At 39.7% G+C, this 23,526-nt stretch overlaps 1 protein-coding gene across 1 annotated transcript in view; it reads right to left on the bottom strand.

Annotated features, from left to right (window-relative positions):
* The window catches only part of LOC106931397 (proton myo-inositol cotransporter), a 63,423-nt gene that overhangs the window by 26,187 nt on the left and 13,710 nt on the right, over positions 1-23,526 (bottom strand). Inside the window, exon 3 of the mRNA XM_015009498.2 lies at positions 22,403-22,611. Coding sequence (XP_014864984.2) covers positions 22,403-22,611 — 209 coding nt within the window. The remainder of the gene's footprint in view (positions 1-22,402; positions 22,612-23,526) is intronic.

The raw sequence follows: 23,526 nt of genomic DNA, 5'->3' as shown, positions 1-23,526 counted from the left end.
ACGCCGCCGTCAATCACAGAGGTCACTGAACCTTCCACATGAAATCTGCTGAGGCTTTTTCAGCCTTTCTGAAACGTGGGAACGTTTATCTCTGGGGAATCAGCTTCCATCTTTCCATTTTAGACACTGGACTATCTCAGTGTGGGAAGAAAAGAAATATTTGAATTTTCTTTGGCCGAAAGGAGTCTCAAATTGGCACGACGGCGGAGCCACACTGTGATCCCCAGCACAAGCAGACAACTGCTGCCTCCAGGAGGAAACGTCTCAATAAGAAGAGGGAGCGACTGGACAGACACTGAAACTGCTTACAGGAGGAAATACCCAGGTAGAGCTAAAGAGTAAAAACTCTCACATCGAAGCTTAAATACGCACACAGGACATGAGACACATGCTGATTATTTGGGAGCAGCTGCGAGTGGGAGGACTCTGGACAGGAAAACGTGTCCTTTAACTGTTTGACAAGCGGATCAGGCTGTGTAAAGGACGCCCCTGCTGACACACACCACGGTCCTCCTTTTCTTGGCCGCCTGTCACATTTCTGTCAGGACATTAGTTTTCATTTCATGTCGCAAGGCAACACTTTTATAACGGCAAAAGAAATTAGTAGAGATTATAAAACATCTCATTTTGAGCCATAAAGAGTGTTTTGTTTTCAGTCTGCCTGGTTCTTTCACACTTTAGCTCATTTTAAAGTCCCAGAGTGACTCCATGTCCAGAAGCTCGTTTATGTCACTTTCTGGACAGTGTGCTTGATGCTCCTGTTTAAAAAAAAAAGACAGCAATTGAGGAGGTTGATCACACAATGCAAAATTTATCATGTGTAACCGAGTTGAAAAATAAGTAAACACATACATGGAAATGTGCAGTAATGAATGATGTGTAAATGTCCAGTTTTTATATTTTCCCAACTGTTTAGCCGATCGGCTTTAATATGCCAACCTGTTTATAGTTGTGCTCATATGTTTGCATACCCCGGGTTTTTTTTTTTTAATTGATTTTGGCTGCTTGTTAGAGAATGACTGAATGTTAGAATCAGACTAAGAAACAATAAAAAAGGTAAAAATAAAATTTAATTAATTTTAATAAAATCAATATTACGAAAATAAAGTCATAAGATTATAAGAAATTAATAAAATTACACAAAAAAATTCCTAACATTATCAGAATAAAGCCATACTTTGAGTATAAAATTATAGTATTATGAAAATAACATCATATTATTCTTGCAATTTTGTTAGAAATGTTAGAAACATTGTTTTAGCTGCATATTCATTCTTTACGACCAAGGATGAAAACTACAATAAAGGAATATCATTATTGCATTTTAGGCAATACAATGTTTATTATCGTATTTTTAAGAAATAATTTATTTGTTTATTTGCATCTTTTAATGCATTTCTAAAAAAAAAAAAAAAAGGTTTAAGTGGTTAGCTGAAAAAAATCAGACTAATCTTCAGCATAATGGATAGAATAATCATTGGCTTTAAAATCAACCAAAGACAGACCGGCTCACTAAAAGCCCGAAAGAGACAACGACGTCTGCGGTGATAATGATGACGATCTCCAGATGTTTCTTCAATAACGAAACTCTCCTCTAACAATGAAAAGGAAGTGTTTTTAAAAGCCCGGCGATTTCCACGCCATTAACCCGGTAGAGTTTGATCGGTCGATCCCGAAGGACCGGAGCGGAGGGCCGTTATCCGATTACCTGGCGGGGAATCAGATTTATGGACCGGAGTGAACTATCAGGACAGCTTAAAACCCACACGAGGAGAAACAACCCCACCAGCCGAACATTCACCAAGCAATCATAGAATATTGGGTGTCAGTTCTCTTTTCCCGTCTTTCCCCCCTAATGAGATCTACGAAGCGGCACGAGGGTTAAAGCGGCATCCCAAACCCGCATGCTGAAACAATCACAGCTCCATTTCCTCAGATGAGCGCCACCCAGCACTAATTTAATCAGATGACATACTGGAAAGGAAAAAAACAACAAAACATGAAAAAAATAAAATAAAAAATACCATGAAAAACAAACCAGCAGGCAACCAGTCAGGCACAAGCGCAGTGATTGGGTCCCACAGTACTGCAGTAATTGCATGTACGTCTTCCACATTGAAACCTTCCAGCACCATCTGTGTCATTTGTGGCCGATCAATGCAGCAATTATCAACTATTTTATCCCCCCTCCCTCCTCCGTCGAATGTGCTCGTCGTTAAGGCGAGCAGAACCTGAGCTCGGTGCTGTTTTTCGATCGGCACAACAATAAAAGCGCCCTTCTTTAACGTAGTGTAAGTCATACTTACAGGAAAGCTAAAACATACGCAGAGCCATGCTCAAATGCAAGGCTGTTGTGATGTAGAAAGCCTGAAACCAGCTTTATTTGACAAGATAATGTCACAATAAACCAGTTAATTGCACGATAAATTAAAACGAGCTCAATAATTTTTCTTGTACGTCTCTTTCTATCAAAAACTGGATGAAAAAAAATCCCTTTTTTGAAGGACAATTTTCTTTACAGAGGCTTTAATGTCCATTTCATTTGTTGTTTAGCTTGTTTTGTTGATTTCTTTTGGACGTTTAATATGTTTTACATTTTCTGTGTTAAATGTTTGTAAGAAATTAATGTTTACTGATTATATGACTTGAACATGGTCTCAAAACAACAATATTATCAGTTATCGCGATAACGTCTGGGACAATTTATCATCCAGCAATATTTGTTCTTGTGACAGGCTTAATCCAGTATAGTCTAAATGAAAAACTAATCTGTTTATTATGGAAACTGGCAACAAAAAAATAAATAATAACCCAGTTGCATATGCGTGAACTATTAATTTAATATATTATAATAACAAATAGGAAATTATATTTACCAGAAATAAAATAAAACTTTTCTTGGAGGAGTTTCTTGAAAATTGCATCCTGACGCTAAGGCTACAGTTAGCAAACAAGTTACAAAGGGTCACTGATCATTGTTCAAAGGTATCAGTCAGGGGAAGGGTACTGAAATAAAAACCTCCCATTACATTGTATACATGTGTTATCCTCCTGTCTTTTTTTTTTTTTTTTTTTTTTTCAAAATTGATGGGGGGAAAAAATCAGATTAGGTGTTTAGATTAACAGTTGACCTTTTAGACTTAATTTAAATTCAAACAACTGAAAACACTGTAAAATATGGCAGAGATGGCATCATGCTCTGGAGTGGATAACGGGGTTTTTTTTGATGAAGTGGGTGAAATTGTGAATAGTTTCAAAATTTTGACCTACAGGAGTCTAGCTAGAAGAAAGAAATTAAAGAATTTCAACTGTGGGCATCTCTCTGAATCCATCTATACATCTATACAAACAAAAGAATGACTTAATGAGAGGAGTATTAGAGTTCTGAAATTACTTACTTGAGTTAAAATGGATGTTTCTAAAATACGTACTCATAATCTGGTGGATTTAGAGAATGTTTAGAAGGTACAGAGGACAAATGTTGCAAACTGCAGGATGGAATAGAGGCAGAATGCAAAGCAGGAAGAACACTGGCGATATTCACAAACACAGAATCCAACGGCGATTTGTAAATCCTGGGTAAATCAGGCAAAATTTGGGTCAATCTACGGATCAACGCGTGGTCCAAAGTATCAGCAGAAATTGAACAATGTCCAATCAAGAGGCCCAGAAACAGGCTTCTCCCATCCGACCCAATCACAACGTCCTGGGGAAGCGAGGGCTCGGAAAGCGACTCCACTTATGTAACAGAACGGGCTGCAATCAGGAGCCGAGTCCCTGCAATCTTCCACCTCGGCCCATCGAATCTACAATAATTATTCTGTCCACATACTCCGTGTCTCCAGCGCTGCTGCTCTTCTTCTGCGCTCCCTCATCAGAGTAAGATCACGACATCCTGCACTCCATGCCGTCGAGATCAGAACACAAGGTTAGGACTGATGGGGAATAGAAATTAGATCCACAACTGTTGTCTGTGGAGCTGCTGAAGAAGCTAAATAATGCAGAGATTTGGTTGTTTTAACCAGGAATCAGCACTGGGTTAAGCTAACGTCTTTTGTGCATTAGTTTCAATTGTGAAAATTGCGATGGGATGAGGTAGTTTTTTGGCCGGATTGAAATTAGAGTATTTCACAAAACTGCAACGGAAACTTTTTTTGCATCACATGGGTCACATTGACCAACAACTGGATGTTACTACTGGCAGAAACGACGAAGAAGACGTCAGGAAGTGTTTGGAGGATGATGACGCGGCATATTTTTTTATTTATCTATCGCATAAACAAATTTATTCATGTGGTTTCAAATGTGCTTTTTATTTAATGGAAACAGTGCAGTTGCAAAATCTTATTTTTTCAACATTAGCAGAAAATTTACAGATTTCTGTGCACATTCGTAATGGAAACACAGCTGGTGTAATTTAAATAAATATTAAATAAAGATCCCAAAATGTATTGTTCAGCATAATTAAAGTCAAGGAAAAAATGTTAGGAAGAAGTCTGCTGCAGGGTTAGCGTTGTAGAAGCTCAGAAATCAGTTCCACACATCTGTACACACACCTTTCAGACTTACCAAGACTCACACTAGTTTCAGCTGAAATTATGTCTTCAAATTCGTATTACTTTTCCAGCTGTTCAAATATGTAAGAAAAACAGACTGCTGTAGGGTTTCCAAATTCGCTCCACATAAATGAGAGTGGCAATCTAGCCTGTGCTAATGGAGCTTCCAACATCTAAAACATTGTCTGGAAGGCGGATAATCAAACCCGCTAACTATCCAAGACTCCCGTCTGCAGATGCTGGGTAGCAGCTGTGTTTGTCTGAGGGCATGGAGGGGCCAGTGGTTGCCAGGAGCCCAACACCAGCGAGACAGATGGATGGAGCAATTGGCATCGCACATGCAGAAAATATATGCAGGTGTGGTCTCGGAGCCTGCACCAACACAGCGGAAAAACATGGCGTCACTCCGGCACAAAACCAAAAAATGTCTTTGTAGGTAATGGATCCAACTCTCTGTGCAGGGTGCTGTGTTTGGACTCGATTTTCCCAGATTTATAATGGTGGAAGCAAGAAATTATGTTAGTCATTTAGGAGTTTGGGAAGAGATTATATGCATTTCAGTTATGCATTATGGTTTTATTCCCCCGATAGGTAGCATGTATTGTTTAAATAAACACGGTAATTCACTTCTCTAGTACCAGTGGAAGACCATAAGCTCATATTGCTCTTAAGTGGAGTGTTTGCTGCTAAAAGCAAAGCTAAAGAGTTCACGCAGAGTGTGTTTGGTGAATGTGAAGATGTGGGTGGAGATAAAATTTATGACTAATTCAACCTCAAGGTAGTATCATGATAGCACATTAAGTGGCGACAAATTGTGTTTGCAAAGCTTTATATCATACACATGCAGAGAAAAATGTGTGTGAAGACCAAAATAATGTATTTTAAGCTTTTTTCTTCACTTATCCAGACCTTTATCCAAACTTTAGAGAGTTTTGAGTTTTTACCTACAAGACAACTGAAATTCACACAAGCCTCGTTAATGGAGGTGGTTCCATGTGTTATGAAGGAAGCTCGTTTCAGTCCTTGTATCTGGACGTTGCTCTTTCGATCACGATCTACATCTCATAACCATAAGTGACGGTAGGAACATTGATGAATTGGTTCAGCTTTTCCTTCAGCGTGACAGACACCTATCCAACATCGGCAAAATTCCTCCAGGGACAGAGTTGTTCCTCTCCAGATCCACAAATTGCTGGTGGACTGGGCAATCAAATCTCCATGGGTCCTTCAGCAGATCAGCAACATAAAAATTCTAGTCCACATTGTTACTTTTCTGGGTGAATTCACATTATAGTTCACTTTTATCAAACTCTACTTCATTTTCCTAAAATGTGTGATGTGTTTGGGGATGTGTGACGGCATGAACAAACTCTGATGTGGACCAAAAAAAGAGACTCTGGTCTCGGTTCTGTTGAAGTGAAGTCTGGTGTGGTTCAAATGAATGCCAAGCGGACCGGAGACCACTTCAAAAGCAGAAACTAGACTGTAGCGCAGGGCATTGTGGGAGAATATAGCCAAACCAAACGCACAAGTCTAAAACTAGTGAGAAATGGCTTGTGTTACAGAGATTACAACGCCACACCACTTTTGCTTCTTTTTCGTGAGGAAGGAAGTTGAGCTCACGACTTGTTCAGACATTTTTGTGTCATTTCCTTCAGTGGTTCTTGGTGCAGCACCACTGCAGGCAAGGGTGTTGTGAGGTTTCTCAAAGAGTTAAGATCGTTTGACAGTGCAATGAAAAAGCTAACTGCACCAACTGAAAAATGGAACAAATGTTGCAACTTTGTGCATCAATCGAACCTATCGAGTCTACCGGACTATAGAGCAATCAACTCCAACTTTTGGGAATCAATTGGATTCTCCTTTCTAACAATGTAGCGTATGATTTTAGAAGAAGGATGAGAAGTGAGATTCTTCCGACAGTTCGAGCACACTCCCCTCCAATCCAGGGAGTACAATACATTTTCTAAAAACTTAAATCTCACTTCAACAGCCAGGAAAGCGACTTTCTTTTTGGTGTGACACTGATTACATCAATCCACAGAGCCAAAGACACGGATGTTAGGTCCTCGTGTCATTCTGTCTTCTTGTTTATTTCCGTCTGTGTTGCCACCGGTGCTTTACCAAAGGTAGGATAAAAACTGAAATAAAATAAAAAAGAAGAAAGGAAAACACCAAGCATGACTTGACAGCGTGATCTTTCGGTTTTCAGCTTGAAAAAAGTCAGCATCTGCTCATGCAGGTGAGGATCGGCTCGTACCAGCAGGAGCGCGGCGATATGTCAAGATCAGAGAAGGTCACGAGAAGAGCTGTCACCCGAGATTTGTCCGCGCCACCAGCTCTGGACGCAAGCCGGTGGCGGCTCATGAGAAGCATCGTCACTGGAGCTCAGTGTGATGCAAAAAGAAGCAATTTGTTTTGCTTCGATAAAATCATATCCGTCTAGCAGGTGTTGCTGGCGGTGGACACTACAGTCTGTAGCGGTCGCTGAGGTGTCTTCATGAGCTAACAGCCAGAAACAAGCTGCTGCTACTTTGAACTCACACTTTCTATTTCATATCTGCCCCTTCTGCAGTTGTGTTAGTTTTTCAGTTTGAACACATACTGTAAGAACTATTACATCATTCCCAGAGTCAATTTTCCACAAACTGCAAAAATAAGGATTTAGTTTGTCTCATCTTGTAGGGGAGTTTGTGTCAACCCAACATTTTTTTTTTTTATCATGCTGAAATTTATGGCTGTGTAAAAACAGGAGAGATAATGGAGCAGCATAAAATGTTCTCTCATGGAGTAAAAGTTTGCTTTAATTTCCCTCCCTGGATGCAGAGCTGGTGACGGGAGCAAGGAGGGGATCATGACAGCTCCACCATCGCACAACTCTCCTCGCTCAATTATTAATGAGCTGCTTAAAGCCTACTGGGAAACAGGCAAGAGTGGAAAGCTTGGACGAAGAAGCTCTCTTTGTTCGCTGTTTGTGTGTGGGGAATTATTCTCACTGTTGGCTGTCGGAAGCACAGAGCTACGGGCAGAAAACAGTCGTTATTTCTGGGCTGCTTAGGCACAGAGTACCAACAAATGTGGACCTTGAAAGATAAGGGATATGAAAAACCCAAAAGTAAGCCGAAGTGCTCCAGCACGAAAACAGCTTGGAGTTTGAACATACGCCACAAAAACAAACATTTCAGATGTGATCTACACTTGTGACTCTACTTAGACTTGAGATTTGGGATTAGAGTCTTAGAAACTGTCTTTATCTCATGTCGTTATGGGCAAGAATAAGATGATTAGTGTAGCTTATTTAAGTAAATCTTATCATAGAATATACAGTTAACATTACGGACCATAACTGGTCTTTACCGGGTTTCTGTAGGTTTCACCAACTCAAATTTAAGTCTTTTTTAAGACTATTATTAATTACATTTAAGATCTGTATCACAACAGAAAATTACACATTTTGCAATGCTCTCTACAGCCTTAACCCCCCAGGGCCAATCTTTTTGAACAGAATGCACCTTACCTCATGAGGGTTAGCGTCACAAGTGAGCCCATGGTAAAGACAAATGTCATCAAAGCCGGGCAACTGGCAATAAATTTGCACTTACTAATGATAGATGCAAAAAAAAATCTTGCGAGCTAGTTTTGTTTACTATGTGCTAGCTAACTATGTACAGAGTTAGCTAGCAATGAATGGTATATTAGCTGCTACTTAGCAGTAATATACTACTTAGTAAATATGCTAAGTACTTAGCATATGTGCTAAGTAATATATTATCTCCCAAAATGGAGCATTTGATACATTTACCAAGGATAGAACATTTGCATACATCTAGTGAATATTTTTCTTATTAATTCTGCTTACAAATACACAGCCTCAAATAAACTCCACATAAGGTCCAGCTAAAGCCTTTTTTTTGTCTTAAACTGAAATGCTAATTTAAAAAAAACATCATTAGCTGCAGTGCAGCTAAAATGCTCTTGGGATAAAAAAGTAAAGATTTGTTTATGCCTATTGTAATCCTTGAAATATCAGAGAACTGCACATAGAGCTTGGGTCTTATAAATAGCATATGACTAACAGATGTCCTAAGGCCTGCCAGTGGATGGTAACCATGAGCTCTCGTTGCACATAGACAGTTTTACCAGGAAGATGTGATCCAGGAGACACAACCAATCATCTTTCTGTCTTTCTGACACAAATTGCTTTCTGCAGCTTTTCTATTATTTCAATGTCTTACAAATTTGACTGTAATGGGGGAAAAAAAAAAAAAATTTATTCTCATTAAGTTGATCAACTTAAAACGGATTTTTAAAAAAATCCAGCTACAGTGTTTGAAGTTCTTGCGACCTACTTCTACACGCAGAATGGTTGTCATTACTTTAGCAGTCAATAAAACAGGCGACCAGCAATGGCAAACATGAGTCACTAAAGCAGAGTGATAGCTGACGTCGTCACCGGTGACGTTTGCTAAATCCGTCTGTTGCATGAATGCAAGCTGCGACCTACGTTTCAAAAGACGAAAAGATGTGTGAAGCCAGAAGTGACCCCTATGTCTGTAATAAAGTGAATGGGGCTTAGAAATGGAAAAAACTTGATGCAAAAATGGAGTAGTATAAAGATTGGATTAAGAAAAAAAAGAAAAAACAGGTCTTGGAACAGGAAGACGGGTTGTGGTACCAAGTTTGGGAGGGTGAAAGGGAAACAAATCGACATGGCAAAAAGAAAAGGAAATGAAAGAACAAAAGTAAATACAAGGAAAGGAAATCCTTAAAAAAAGAGCTGCCTGTGAGTTGCCTGTGAATCTTTTTAAATTCTGATTTTCAGGGAATCCACAGATAACTTAAAATCAAATCATCAAATGTGATAAATCATAAACATAACAGCCCATGTATTCAAACTCTGAGGCAACTGGATCTTTGTGCTGAGTTCTCACTCTCGATCTCGTCAATGTTTTAAAGCATCGCCTTCCTTTCCTGCGTACGTCACTCTCACCTCCCGTCTGAGGGGCCCCGAGACCGGCTGAGAGGCTTTTATGCAACGATTGTATCAAGTAATTGTTTTTCGCAGAGCAAAGACTCCCAATGTGCTCAAAGGGCTTAGTCAAAGCAAAGCCTCGAAAAGATTAGGTAAACAAACGGATGTCTCATCGATCTGTTCAAGCGGAGTAAATAGTTCTGGACAACCTCGGAAGGAAAAAAAATGGAGAGAAAGCGACAGATGAGCTGAAAAATTGGATTTATAAGGAAAAGGTGAATGATTTTACATCAAACTGAAAGGTGAAAATTGTCCTTTTAAACTTGAAGTAACAAACGCACAAACAAGTCTTAGGGTAAGGTTAATGTACTTTAGAAGTTAATGGTAGTGGTTGTGTGTATTTACTTACACCAAATCATCATAGAATACTCTCATGTAGCAGAAAGTGTCTTTTTCTGCTTCTATTTTAGTGCCAAGCTAAGCTGTATATAAATATATTATTGTAAGTACTCCACACCAAAGCAGTGCATTAATGGTTAATAATGAAAACTTAAAGACGCTTACACAAATACTGCTTTTTTTTAAAAAATCAGTCTCTGTGAAACAGTTGAGGCTCCTGGTTATTTACAACAGTAGCAGAGATTGCTGGATGTATGAAAGCCAAAAAGTACAAAATTGCTTAGTAAATGGTCACCTTGGATTCCAGTGGGGCCTGGCTATGCTAGCTTTACAAAACATTTAAGAAAGGTAATGGTCATCTTTAGTTCAGTGCATGTTATCAGATAAATATATGGTCACAATCTTGCATCCAAAAGATAATATCCATGTATTTTAACAGCATTTGTTTGGCAGCAGAATAGAAAAAAAAATAGTAAAAGATCATTTCAAAGGCACGCCACACCAAAACAGTGCAAGACTGGCAAAAACAGGCAAGACCTTAAAAATTAGCCTCGCTATTTTTATTCAGCACGACGTACAGAAAGCATGACACAGTTTGCGACGACTGTTGGTGTTCAATAAATTGAGTTAAGTACATTAAACATTAGATCCCTAATAGGCATGGAGAACTTGCTAAACGTCCCTCATTGATGATTTAAACAGGGGCAGTGCAGGAGGGTGGTGAAATATATTTGACTTTTTCTGTTTTTAGATATGATGAGAACTGATAGGAAAAGTTAAACCCAGCGATTTACATTTGAAGCAATTATCTGATCCCATTAAGATACGAGTCAAATGTTCCAGCAGCAGGACCATGTTCATTAGGTTTGTTAATTATATCTAACAAAGCTTTGTTCTCCGCACTCGTTTCAGCGGGAAAAAGAGAAATAGGTCATTAATCTAGATTTTTATCCAAAGGTTTTGACAATTTAAACAGTTGTATTTTTCACCCTTAATGTTTTAATATATAACAAATGCCTTGCTATGGCAGCTCCAGGTACCGAGATGAAGAACAATAACGAAATCAAAAGAATTTTCTCTCTGGAGCCAACATTGCCACTATGTCCGTAATCAACACAAGCCTTAGCCTCTGTGCTAGACAGATATATTATCATACATGCTGCAGAGCAGATATATGAATGATCAACAGCAGGTGTTCTGGTCAAAGGAATAGTGAATCGTTACGTCATTCTGAAGCTCGCTGGCGGTAGATTTAACGAGCCATTAGAATTCATGACTCCCCAGAGACCCGCCTGCCTCTGCCGTAAATGACAGGCTGTCCTCCCGACGGAGATGAACAACCTGAAGGGATTTCAAACACTTAGAAATGAGACCAGAGAGGTCAGAGAGGTCAGAGGGGACACAAATGCTGCGCTTAGCAAACTTGTGCTGATAATTCACGTTGTTTTCAGATTGATGTTTCATATTTTTTATCTCAAAGATTGTTTCATGGGAAAAAAGGAAAACCCTTAGCGCAGCCTGACCAGCTGGCTTCGTGTCAGTATCGTAACATTATGACCACCGGTGAAGCTTCTAATAGTCCAGCTGAAATCCCACCATCAATCCAGCTTATAGACCGAAGTGCAGGTGTGCTTGAAATCTCTGAGTTTTTCTTGCATGCAGGTATTGTGGCTTTGTATGAAAATGGCATCAGAATATTGACTGAATTAACGTGTCAAGATCACCTTGAACTATCAATGCCAATTTGATGATTGAATAACCTAAATGACACATTTAGGTTATGTGTATTTAGCCAATAATTTAGCAGGAAATTAGGTTTTTGAATTGAAAATGATGCCTGTTTTGGCAATAAATGTTTTTTTTTAGTTAAAATGCCATTAATTCATTACAGACTCTGCAGTTAACTCACACAATCAGTTTGATATGTAGACAAAAGAGCCCATTAATGGTTCCCAGATCATCATTTAAAGCGCTGCACGCCTCACTTGTTTTACTTAAGGTCAACGAAAAATACAGAACGTTCTACGTGAAGCCGAAAATACATTAAAAATACATAGGAAAATAGCTCTTTCACCGTCAAAACCCTGCGACAAAAAGCTACATAAATGTCCTTTGTCACATTGAAATAAGTCGGAACATGCATTTTGTTGGATATAATTTACAAATCGACAAAAGAGCGTTTGAGCGTCGACTTATGAGGACAATTTAATCCCGCTTCTACTCTTTATTCCCGGCCACTGTGCTCAGGAAAACTATTAGCGTACACGCTAAGTGCATATGCCTTCTCGGGGTGAGTCACAACCTTACTGTTGTTATTGTATAGAAACCCAGGAGAACATTGTCACAAGTCAAAAGTAGCACTAATTGCCATCAAAGTGAGCCCTGTGATTTCCAGCCAGTGAAAAGCTCCAGTCGTGCTGTTAAAAACCCCTTTTGTTGATTCCCTATTGTGAGCCGAGTGTTATTCAAGGCTGAACGCAGAAGATTCGACTTTGAGCTTCAGAAAATTCATGAAGTTATACAATCAGTTACACAACCTAATGTTCTTACCTGATCTTACAAAGTTTTAGTAACTGGCACAGACATTCAGAGAACAATGCGTTTTATCGCTCCGAGTCCAAAGCAAACATTCTGCCTTCTTGTTTGACGTATTATACAAGTTTCCAGATTTTCTAGTCTCTTCCGTCAGACTCACTTCAAAACTTAACTCCATTTCATCCACCAACGTTTATCGCATACACATCGGTTTGATGTGAACACTGTTCATTCCCGAATCAGGTTACTGTCTGACACAGCGTACGCGACCGCATTTGTAGCAATTGTAGTTGTAGTTTTGTTTAGTTTTTTTCTCTGACCTTCCAGAAAGACAAATGTGGCTTTCTTCAAAATGTTTCGGTTGAGGAAGACTTGGGACAATCATGAGTAAGAAACTAGACATATGTTACACTGCAAACAGCTAAAATATTCAGTGCAATACCTTTAAAGGTGACCTACGGGCTATACAAAAATAATTCTTAGAGATTTTAGTCTGCTCAGTTCTGCATATTTTGAATTCCTTTTTTTAGGGTTCTGCCACTTTAAATCCAAATAAGCTACTGCTGGCCACGCCCCCATCTCAACATTTACACTCAGATGTGAAAATGGCTCCAAACAGATGTGCAGTTGTACAACTGTAAATCTTTGAAAAGCAGAACTGGAGCATCCTGCACAACCAACAAGAATACAGTTAGTGGTTTCCGGATGGTAAGTCTACAGCAAAACACTTGTCTTTTTCCAGCAGCCATTGTACAGCGTATAAAGCGGTAAAACTCCAGTGGGGTTGCTAGGTAACAGACTGGGCCAGCGGGCCGGTTGCTAGGTGAGCGGCAGTGCCTGCTGATTTGTGACGTTGCTTTCTGGATACTTTTGAAACGACTCATTTTCCAGACACCAAAAAGCGTTAGCTCAACACCAAAAACCGGTGGGGTGGTTTTATAAACAGTTGGGTTGTTAAAGTGAATTTTGCACAATAAGTCCCTTTTAAGCTTAGAGAGGTTTTTTTTTCTCGAATCAATATATCAAAAATAATGAATAAAACATAGAGATACCCGCATTATGAACTCAATTCTCAATGTACTTTAACAGCAGAAGCAGAATCAGATTTCTGTAATAAATAAATAATTTAAAAAATCAATTGTGTAAAACATGGTATATGTTTTTCCCCAACATCACCACATTTACACGGTGAGTTCTTTTGATAGCTCTTTGGCAATTTATTTTGCAAACATAAAAACAAGTAGCATCCAGTCCATCAGCAGAGCACTGCCTTATCTTTAAGCTAATTATTGTTAATCAAACTCTGTGTTTAACTTTTTTTAGCTTACCTGTTTCTTTCTGTTGTAAACAGATAAGCAATCCCGGAGCTCCTCGGCGGTTATTAAGTGGATTGATTTTTCAGCAAAAAGTAATGACCACCGTGACCACTCACAAGGCCCGGCTCATGCTTCAGAGATCAATGAAGCCCCCGCCGCAGGTCATAATTAAACAGCAATAAAATGCTGGACAGCATGAGCGCGGAGTTCAATCCTTGAATACTTGCGTTTGGAGTCGCAGTGAACAAACCAGGGGTGGGTACGGAAAGCAATTACTGGAGTGTATAGAAAGAAGAAAAAAAATTTAATTCCCTAATCTCCTCTGTTTGCTTTCATCAAAAGCAGCTTGCTCATCCTCCACTAATGTAGCTTCCATAACAAATTCCCAGGTGGGACTTTGGGGGTTTCATCTTCCTGCACTCTGCCATGCTAACCCCGCCATAAGCTCATTACTGTTCAAAACGGGTCAAAGCGCGTCATTCCCACATGTCTTGTATCAACATATTTCTGCTCCCCGTAAACGTAAAGTTCCTCGGAAAGTGTTTTGAACTTTTTGGTTTAACCTTGTGTTGCTCATCAAGCATGTATGTATTTAGTTAGAAATCAAAGTGGGAAACCAACACAAATTAGTTAAGTTAGATTACATTGAGAACAGCGAAGGTTGGATGTGGGAAAGGCAGCTGCTGCCTTCAAAATCTGTCAAATTACGACACCTAAAGCTCATAAGGTGGCCGGCTCGATCTTCTTAAAAGGTATTTGCTTCATCACGACTTTTTAACCAAACACAGATCAGCAGTAGAATTTCACGAAACACTCAATAATCTTAAATTATTAATGAATATGAGCGAAAATAAAGGCTTTCGCTAGGGGCTAATGCTTAAAAGTTCTTCTGGGTGTTTTTTCCCCCCCTGTGTTCTTATGAAAAAGAAGAAAAAAAACAACAACATTGCAAACAATGCTGTAAAATCAATTATTTACAAGTGTGCCGAGGCAACATATGAACAGCCCTCTTTTGCAAGTAACAACGCTGTTCTTTTCAATTATCTGGAAACGGCTGGTCAAAGCAAGTCCAACAGGGCAGCAGCTTGGAGAGGAGATTGCTTTGGAGCACAAATAATGGGAAAGTAATTGCTTTCAAACTGATATGAATAAATATAAATAAAAAAAAGCTCTTAATTTTTCCAACTGTGTGCACCCATAGGCTTGAGTTAGTGTTGTATCTGTACTTCATAGTTTAAGAGCTACTTTTAAACTAAGTAAATAAGGTGAGATGTACTTTCCACCTTAAGCACACTGCAGCCAGGGCTTCAATAATAATAATAATAAAAAAGCCTTAGATCAATTTGTGTCCAGTATTCTGATGGCCCAGTCAAAGTTCAGACCAGAGAATCTGTTGAATAATGCTTTTCAAAGTTGCCCTTTATCTCATCCGACAGCTTGCCACACTTCATCAGATTTTAATAAACCAACTGTGTCATTTCCCCCCCCCCCCCAGCTTGCAATTACCAGAGCACTTTTGGTGCTACTTTGCGTTTATCCGGCAATAAATTATGTTGCAGATTGTGATAAATGAGACTGAATGCGAACCGGTCCAAGGCGTTGTGAACACTTCTGTGCGCCTCTGGTTGATCTGGCACGATTTTCAATCGCAAGACAAACATCGGGTGGATCGGCACGTTTTTCTCTCGGTCTGCCGATTGTGAAGTAACTCACGACATGGCGGGAGAAACGCAGTGTATATATATATATTTTTGGGCTCTTTATGAAACGCTCTCGCGTCGCAGCCTTCTCCGTCGCTCAGTGTCTGCGCGTGCCCTTTTGTTTTCCTCTAAGAGTCTGCCGCTCGCCGCTTCGTGGAACGAGAGTGGCTGTGGACAAGCTTTCCGAAGAAATCGATGCGTTCAATAAAGTGCATTACGGGCTTATTGTGACGAACGCACCCGTGGTATGTCTGACAATTGACCTGAAATGTTTCCTTGGTATTGCTTCTCCGTCATGATTGCTGTCCCAACACCTTCATTTTCCACTTCACTTTCTCTTCATCTCCAGCCTCTCTGCTCCTTTCTTTACCACTTAGCGTGAGAGGCGGCTATTTATGCTGGTCGATTTCGGAGCGGACAAGCATTTCAATAAAACAGTAAAAGCAGGGGGATGTATCAAAAGCGATAACGTGAATGAAATAATAAAATATCGTGAAAAAAGAATTGAAGTGTCTCAGACATCTAAATTTGGATGGTTGGATTTAAATGAAATAAAAATATTCCCAGTTTTGACCTCTAGAAGATTCCCGCGGGTAATATCAGCTCCTTGACTTGTCGCCGTCTGCCATTATGAAATGCTGGAAGTTGATCACTGTTAATCTCCAAGGTAAGATGAAAAAGACAGTGTGAAATATTGTTTCTATGGTAACCTGTGCACTTTTGTTTTTCCAGCGTATGCCACACACAAACACATTCATATTCTGCGGGGTTACCGTCAACCTTTCACAGGATTTAGCTTTATAGAGCAATTTACAGGCAAACATTTTAGTTTGGTTTAGTGACGGAAGAAAAAAAAACCAAGCTAATGTGGAAAAGATAAGCTGATGTGTCAAATATACACTTTTTCTTTTGCTTCGTTTCATCAAAGCAATGTTCTTACAAATGTTCCAAATTAAATGAATGCTATATTTCATTTTGAAATTTTGAAAATAGTGGCGGCAGCATCACTATCCTTGGAAGAAAACATCTCGGAAACTGCAAAAGATTCCAGACTAGAACGGAGATCCATCTCTTGGACACAATAAATACGTTTTTATTTATGCGTTCTCTTTGTATCGTGTATGACTGAGATGCTGCAGAGAGCCGCTGAGCAAAACCTGACGGAGGACATAGAGTAGAAAGAAGCCTGAGCTACGAAGTGAAGGGGAAAGAAAAGGAAATTGGATTCATCCCTCAACTAATCAACCTTGACAACAGAGAACAACACGTCTCTGGAAGACATGGCATCTGTGCCGTCCCCGGGGGTCGCCACGGGCCACGGCGAAGAGCCGCCTCTTATTACACACACGCTCACAAATAATCACACTCCGATGTGCAAAGGCAGAGCCGGGGCTCTGGTGGGACTCCGTGTGCGAGTCCAGCGGTCTCGTTTTCGTTTCGCCCCCTTGTCCTCTCTGTCACTGCAGCTCATCCTCGGCTGAGCACCAGGAGAAACGCAGCAGACACACACTCACACACAACTTATGCTCGGAGTTAGTGGTTCACATTTGAGCCAAAAGCATGTACTAATCTAAAAAATAAAAGTTTCACTTTAAACTAAAGCATTCTTTATTTTTAGCATGTCTGTACTTTGAAGTTTGCTCAGCAGACACAGTACATCATTTTCTTTTGCCAACATTCTGGTTCCCCTGGGGGGTTTTTTCGGGTTGATGGCGATTGCAGAAATCTGACCCACTTCACATTTTCTCCATGATGTTTGGGAATAAAAAAAAATCATCTCACTAACTCAATCTGCGAAGAAAAAGCAGAAAAACTTAGGTTAAATTGCATAGTAGCAGAAGATTCCAAATAAAACTTGCTACGACCAAATTACCAACATGTAGTGGGGATGAATATGGAGGTGCGCAAATTGGAATTAAAAGAAAATTTATTAAATTAATGGAAACATGCCAATTTTCATGCCAACACGAGTCATGTGTCAGCTGAATGCTTCTGGTGGAAATGACGACGAAAACTGCAGGAAGTGGGGGGAAAGCAAACTGGCTGAGAGGCTGAGAGAAGCTGAACTAGAAACAAAATATGGTTGTTTTGTTTAGCTTATAAATCTGTGTAATATATATGCTTAGTATCCCAATCCACACTCCATTCCAATAGGTGGCGGTAGTGCACACCAAGACATTAAAAAGAGGAACTAGATGAAGAAAGAACAAAAAAGCTCAAACCAACTGGGAAAAGTGCAACAGTGTACAAGAAGAAGAGTTAATTTCTGCCAAAAAACTCCATAATTTTGAGATTAATCTCAGAAATGTTCTAGAAAAAACAAGGAATTTTCTGAGTTTGACAAGTTTTTCTTGCTAATGTTTGACTTTTCAAGCTCAAAAGTTCTATTGTAGAACATTACTATGATTCATCTCAACATTTCTGAGTTTATTCTAGCAAATATTTGACTCTTGAAATTTTTTTGGGTGGAAATTCACTCTTTTTTTATCTACAATGTCCCTAACATGCTGTTGTAGAAAAGAAACACAAGAACAGAATGCACAAAGGAATGAATTCATTATGGCAACAACTTATTGCAGTAATAACTCTGACAAACGAGATTAATGTTTCAAGACATTTTAAACAATAATAAAGAACTGAAAAGTGATATATATTTAAAAAAAAAACACCTGGATAATATGAAGCTTTCCTCACAACGGATTAGGTGACCTTTAGAAAGTTGTCTGTGCAAATCTAGTTATGTCCTGCTTTCTTTTCTCAAAATGTCTTTCTTCACATTTTAGAGAAGAAAATGTTACCTGTTCCTTTTTTATAACAAGGCTCTTACAAAAGGCTGACCTTTGATCTCACATTATTTGACTTTGCTCGAAATCAGACACAATAAACAAACAAACCATAAAACATTAACTGACCTTTTGAATCCGCTCATGCCGCTCGGTGCGACTGCAACCCGCTGTAGTTATTTTCCGTTCAGCGCCGTGATGCTTAACGTTCATAAATGTTCCTGTCGCCCCTACTCTTCGTCTTTACCACAGCTTTAATGGCTTTTCTGGAACAGTGACACGTTTTGACGTTACATGGGCGTCAAACGTTTGGATTGTTTTACAGCGATAGCTAACAAACCTCAGGTAGGGTTTTGTTAGGGCTCTGTTAGTTGTCGTGGTTGGTGTCATCAGATTAAGATGAATTATTCATGAAATTTGATCTTGTTTTAGTCAAGGGTAAAACTGAAAGTACAAATTTTCACTAAGTGGAAAACGTTAAAAGCAGTCTGTTAAAAGACTTAGCATAAAAAACATTCATGTTTTACACCTCAGCTGTCATAAAATAGCTTCTAGCTTCCAAAACCATGTAACTCAAGTTACAAGTAAATATTTAGTGAAAGTTGAGTTGCAAATTAAACTGTTTGGCAGCATTAAATTGACAAATAATCCAGTGGCTAATTGCTAACAAAGTTAGCTAACCGGTCAAAGCTAGCTGTGCCAATGATTGTAAAACAAACTTATTCATAACATCTGTCATATTTAGGTTTAAAGTTATCACTTTGTAATCCACACTTGTCCTTTGAATGGAAGTAATGTTTAGAGTTTTGGATTAGCCAAAGTTCTGGCAAGAATTTGAGCAAAACATTCCTCCATGATGGATCTTTCCATCGCCTCTGATTAGCTTCTTCCCCACAGCTCACAGCGTGGCTTTTTTTGTTGTTTTTATTAAGGCGTATACATAAGTGGTTCAGAATTAAAGAAACAAGAAATTATTACAAGCAAGATTTGCTTACAAAAAATAAAACAACTAAAGATCAACTGGTCTCCACTCCTAAAGATTTAACATCTGAATACGTTGGTATTTTCTCAATAGTCCACAGCGGCAGCTGAAGCTAAGACAGAGAGTGAACATAATAGTTAACAACGAAAACAAAAAAAGTTAAAAAGCAAAAATAGTTTCAAAAAGCCCATAGAAATCCAAATCACATGTGAAAATAGCTGCAAACAGATGCAATCTTGCATCTTTGAAAAGCGGAAGTGGAGCCTCCTGCACAACCAACAAAGATGTAGCAAGTGGTGTCTGGATTGGTAAGTCTACAACAAAACACTTGTCTTTTCCTCCAGCTGTTGTACAGCAATTAGAGCGGTAAAACCAGCTGACCAAACATGCAGGGTTGCTAGGTGATGAGCTGGGGTTGTTATGTGAGGGGTTTCTTTCACTTTTGGAGCTTGTGATGCAGACATGTGCTTTTTAGCGATCCAGTCACCAATGCCATTAGACTTGGCTACTTCCTGACCTCACGTGGCTTTCACGTGTCGCATTTTCGCATGTGGACTTTAGAAGAATACTTCTAAAGTCCAGTCATACTCCAGATGATGAGCTCAGCCTCATCATCTGGTGGAGGCCGAGCTCTTATCAGAAGGTTTTACAACCTTTTCAAAACTGACAACCATCAACGTCTGGCTGCTGGCTTATTGGTGATCTCCTTTCATGCATCATCATGAAGAGCCAACATTAATATTTTACTGCTCTTAATTGACAAAAATAAAAAAAAATATTAACCCCCACATAGTGAAAACCTACCATTTTTGCTTTCAAGGTAACTTAATATTACTTAATATTGAGTTGCCTAAAACAGAGGAATCTAAATACAGGCTGATTCTGGAGGAAAACTTGTTAGAGGGAGCAAAAACTCCAGAATGTGGCAACAGTTCACCCATTTTCCCTTCCACTCCATAATAACGCACCACTTTATGTTGGTCTGCTGGATAAAATCCTAGATAAACGTCTTGAATAATTTGGATTTAAGTGTGAAAAAGTTTAAGCGAAAGGTACTGTCTTTTTCCCCTCACACCCCAAAAACAGACAACCACAACAACAACAAAACATAACCTATCATGAACGTGTAGGTATTTGACTGCATGTGATTAGCTTGTGCTGCTGCGTCCTCAAATCAGCCTGTGTGCGGATTATAGAGGGATTACAGGAAGATCAAGATGAGACATGAGTGAAACAAATGTAGGATCAGATAACAAAGCCGAACGGACCGCTGTTCTGACAGCAAAGTCGGCACGCTGCGAGTCACAAACCAAACGTCTCCGAACGTGCGGTGGATGAAAAGGTCAGCTCACTGTCCACCAAATTAACACTTCATTCTGAAACTCCGCCTTCAGGAAGTCATCACAACACAGCTTCTCTATTAACCCTTTAGCAACGTTTTTACCAGCGCTGCACATAGAAGTAGGTTGCATAAGGAGCTCAGCAGATATTCCACCAGGTGTTTGCTAATTGCTGCTGGCTAGTCTACAGGAGCTGAGTGGGAAAGAAAGGTATATTTCTGATGAGGGAATAACATTATAACATGAAGTAAAGCTCAAAAAAGTCAATATTACATAATACTGCCCCTTTAAAGCTACTGCAGCTCAGATTTCATCAACAAGCTCTGGTTGGATTACTTGTAAAGAAAACAATCCTTTTGTGACAATTTTCAAAAAGATCGAAAAATGTCAAATAAACATCAAGCAGTCCTGAAACCAGCAGCCAGAGCGCCCTGTGATCTACTGCTCAAACTGTGCAACTGACAGGTCAGCAGGGTGATTCGAGGACTGCAGCAGCAGGCAAGTGAATGATTTCATGTTCCTCCAGTGGGAAGGACTTCACGGCTCCGCAGGAGGAGAACATAAACAGTCTGATCAGCCTCGCTGTGGACGAAATCAAAGGGATGGAAAAGAGAGCTGCCGTCTTCAAAGCTCGGGGTCCTGACTCTGTCAGATGGGAGTTGTTAATAACAAGCTGAGGAAGCCTCTGTGGACTCCTCCAGCACAGTATGCAGGCCTTAGATTCTGGGAGATTTCAACTGCCTTGAAATGACTGTATATTAGAAGGTGATAATGTAGAGCACGTGTGTCAAACTCGAGGCCAAATCGGAACCCGCCGTAGCTTCTAATGGGTCCCTCTAGAATCCGAATTATATAAATCAGCTCTGCCAGTTATTCGCAAAATTCACGCAAAATCAACATATCCCCGCTGTGAGTTTATTACAATTTTTTTTTTTTTTTTTTTACACAAAAATGACTGCTAACTAGCACCTGCAGGTGGCCGTATTTCGTATTTTTACAACACTGCTTACTCAGCCTTACTTTGACGTTCATTTTGGGAACATTTCTTGAAAGTATTTCTAAATGAGCGCCACAAAAATCTGGGATTTTGATTGAAAATCACAACAACAATCACCAAATTTTGGAGGGACTGATCGATGTGAAAAGACGTTTGAATATTACAGTGGCTTGCAAAGGTATTCATATACCGCTTCAACCTTTCTATATTTTATCACATTGAAACCACAAAGGTAAATGTAATTAATCGGAGATCAATATGAAACATCAACAAAAGGTGGTTCCACAAAGACCCAACCTTATAATAGATTCCTATTTAGTAACATTAAACAACCCGTTTAAGTTAAGTAAGTTTAAATAGTGAGAGGAAGAGACAGCAAAGAATGTGTAACAACATCCAACAACTTAACATGTAAATGAAACATTAAGTTCTGATTAATAAAAGAAGCTCGGCATGATGAAGGTGCTGTGGGCCGTTTTCTCCTTCAAGGGCTTTGGGAACTCAGTTCCAGTACTTAGCATCATCAACTCTTTCAGATTTTATGTCAGAAAACTTGATGCCTCATCAGAACACGTAGCTAAATCAGTACAGAAACGGTTAACCAGACAGTAAATCAGACACAGCAGGCGTGAGATGAGCCGAAGACAAGAGAGCTTAAGAAAAGACGCTGAACCTGCAACGATCAAAAGCAACCAGAGATCCCTCTGTCTGCACCTCCGACCTTGCGACATGAAGCACCGAGCTCTGTTTGGTGAACGCCAGTGAAGACGTGATGTGACTTTCCAGATCACAAAAGTGACTCTGTCGCATTGTCTGCCTCACCTCCTCCACTGTCCTTCTCCTCTTCCTCGATGCTGTTCTTGATGCTGTCGTACTCCTCGTCGATGTTCTGGTTGCCTCGGATCTGGCTGAGCACCCGGCGGGCCTTCTGGGTCAGCCCACGCTGGATCAGCCAGCGGGGGCTCTCCGGCAGGAAGAGGAACCCGACAAACTGGAGCACGGCGGGAAGCACGGACAGACCCAGCATGTACCTGGAGACGGAGGGAACGCGCGGAATGAGATCTCTGAAAAGGTCTGGCTGGGTGTTTCTTAGCCGTTGGCGTCAGGTGGTTCGACTCATTAAAATTCAACAATAGCACAATTGGTAAGGGTTTACTGAAGTCCTGTGCTTCAAAGCTAATTAGGCAATTCAAATTCCATTTTGTTTATTCCCTGAACATAATAAGCTAAGCGAATCTATAGTGGTGGAAGGTTTCCCCCAGAAAACTCACTAAGCCCGGTGGTTGGGTGCTAGGGCAGACGTACATCCAGCGTCCCGTCGTGTCTTTGAGTTAAAATTTTTTTAAAGTTGACAGGAAATTTAAAAATATCACTTGATAATTATATGTTATCAAAAGATTGGAAGATTCATACAAACTATAAAGTCAACTATAAAGTCACCAACTATAAACTCTTAAAAACTACAAACATTTTAAAAAGACTTAAAGAAATAAGAATTGTTTAGCCTGGTGGGGCAAAAGTAAAGCCTGGTGGCCCGCCAGGCTTATAATATACATTAGAAGAAACCCTGTGGCGTATTGCTTCATGTATTCGTAACTGTCACAGTACAGAAAATCCAACTCAGTCGTTAAGACTTCCACAAGTGAAAATCAAAATAACTCCACACCGAAGCAATGCCAGAACGGCGAGTGGTGTCTAACACATAAGACCTGTAAAGGCTGTCTGTTATAGTTCTGCTATAGATCTGTAGAAAGGTTCATTACAGGCTATGTAAAGTGTTGAAAAAGAGTCACGTCACATGGGTGGTAAATGTTTTAACGCTTATCTATTCCTTTAAATTTTCTTGATACCGTTCTCTACAGTCTTTAATTTAGGAAAATGTCAAGGCATTACCCAGATAGACAGTAGCTAAAGCACTCCACACCAAAGCATTACCCAAATGGTTG

Source organism: Poecilia mexicana, unplaced genomic scaffold (genome assembly GCF_051168715.1).
Source record: "Poecilia mexicana isolate PSO_F unplaced genomic scaffold, ASM5116871v1 scaffold_23, whole genome shotgun sequence".
In the NCBI taxonomy this organism is placed as follows: Eukaryota; Metazoa; Chordata; class Actinopteri; order Cyprinodontiformes; family Poeciliidae; genus Poecilia; species Poecilia mexicana.
The sequence above is the reverse complement of the archived record's forward strand: the minus strand, read 5'-3'. Positions and strand labels throughout refer to the sequence as shown.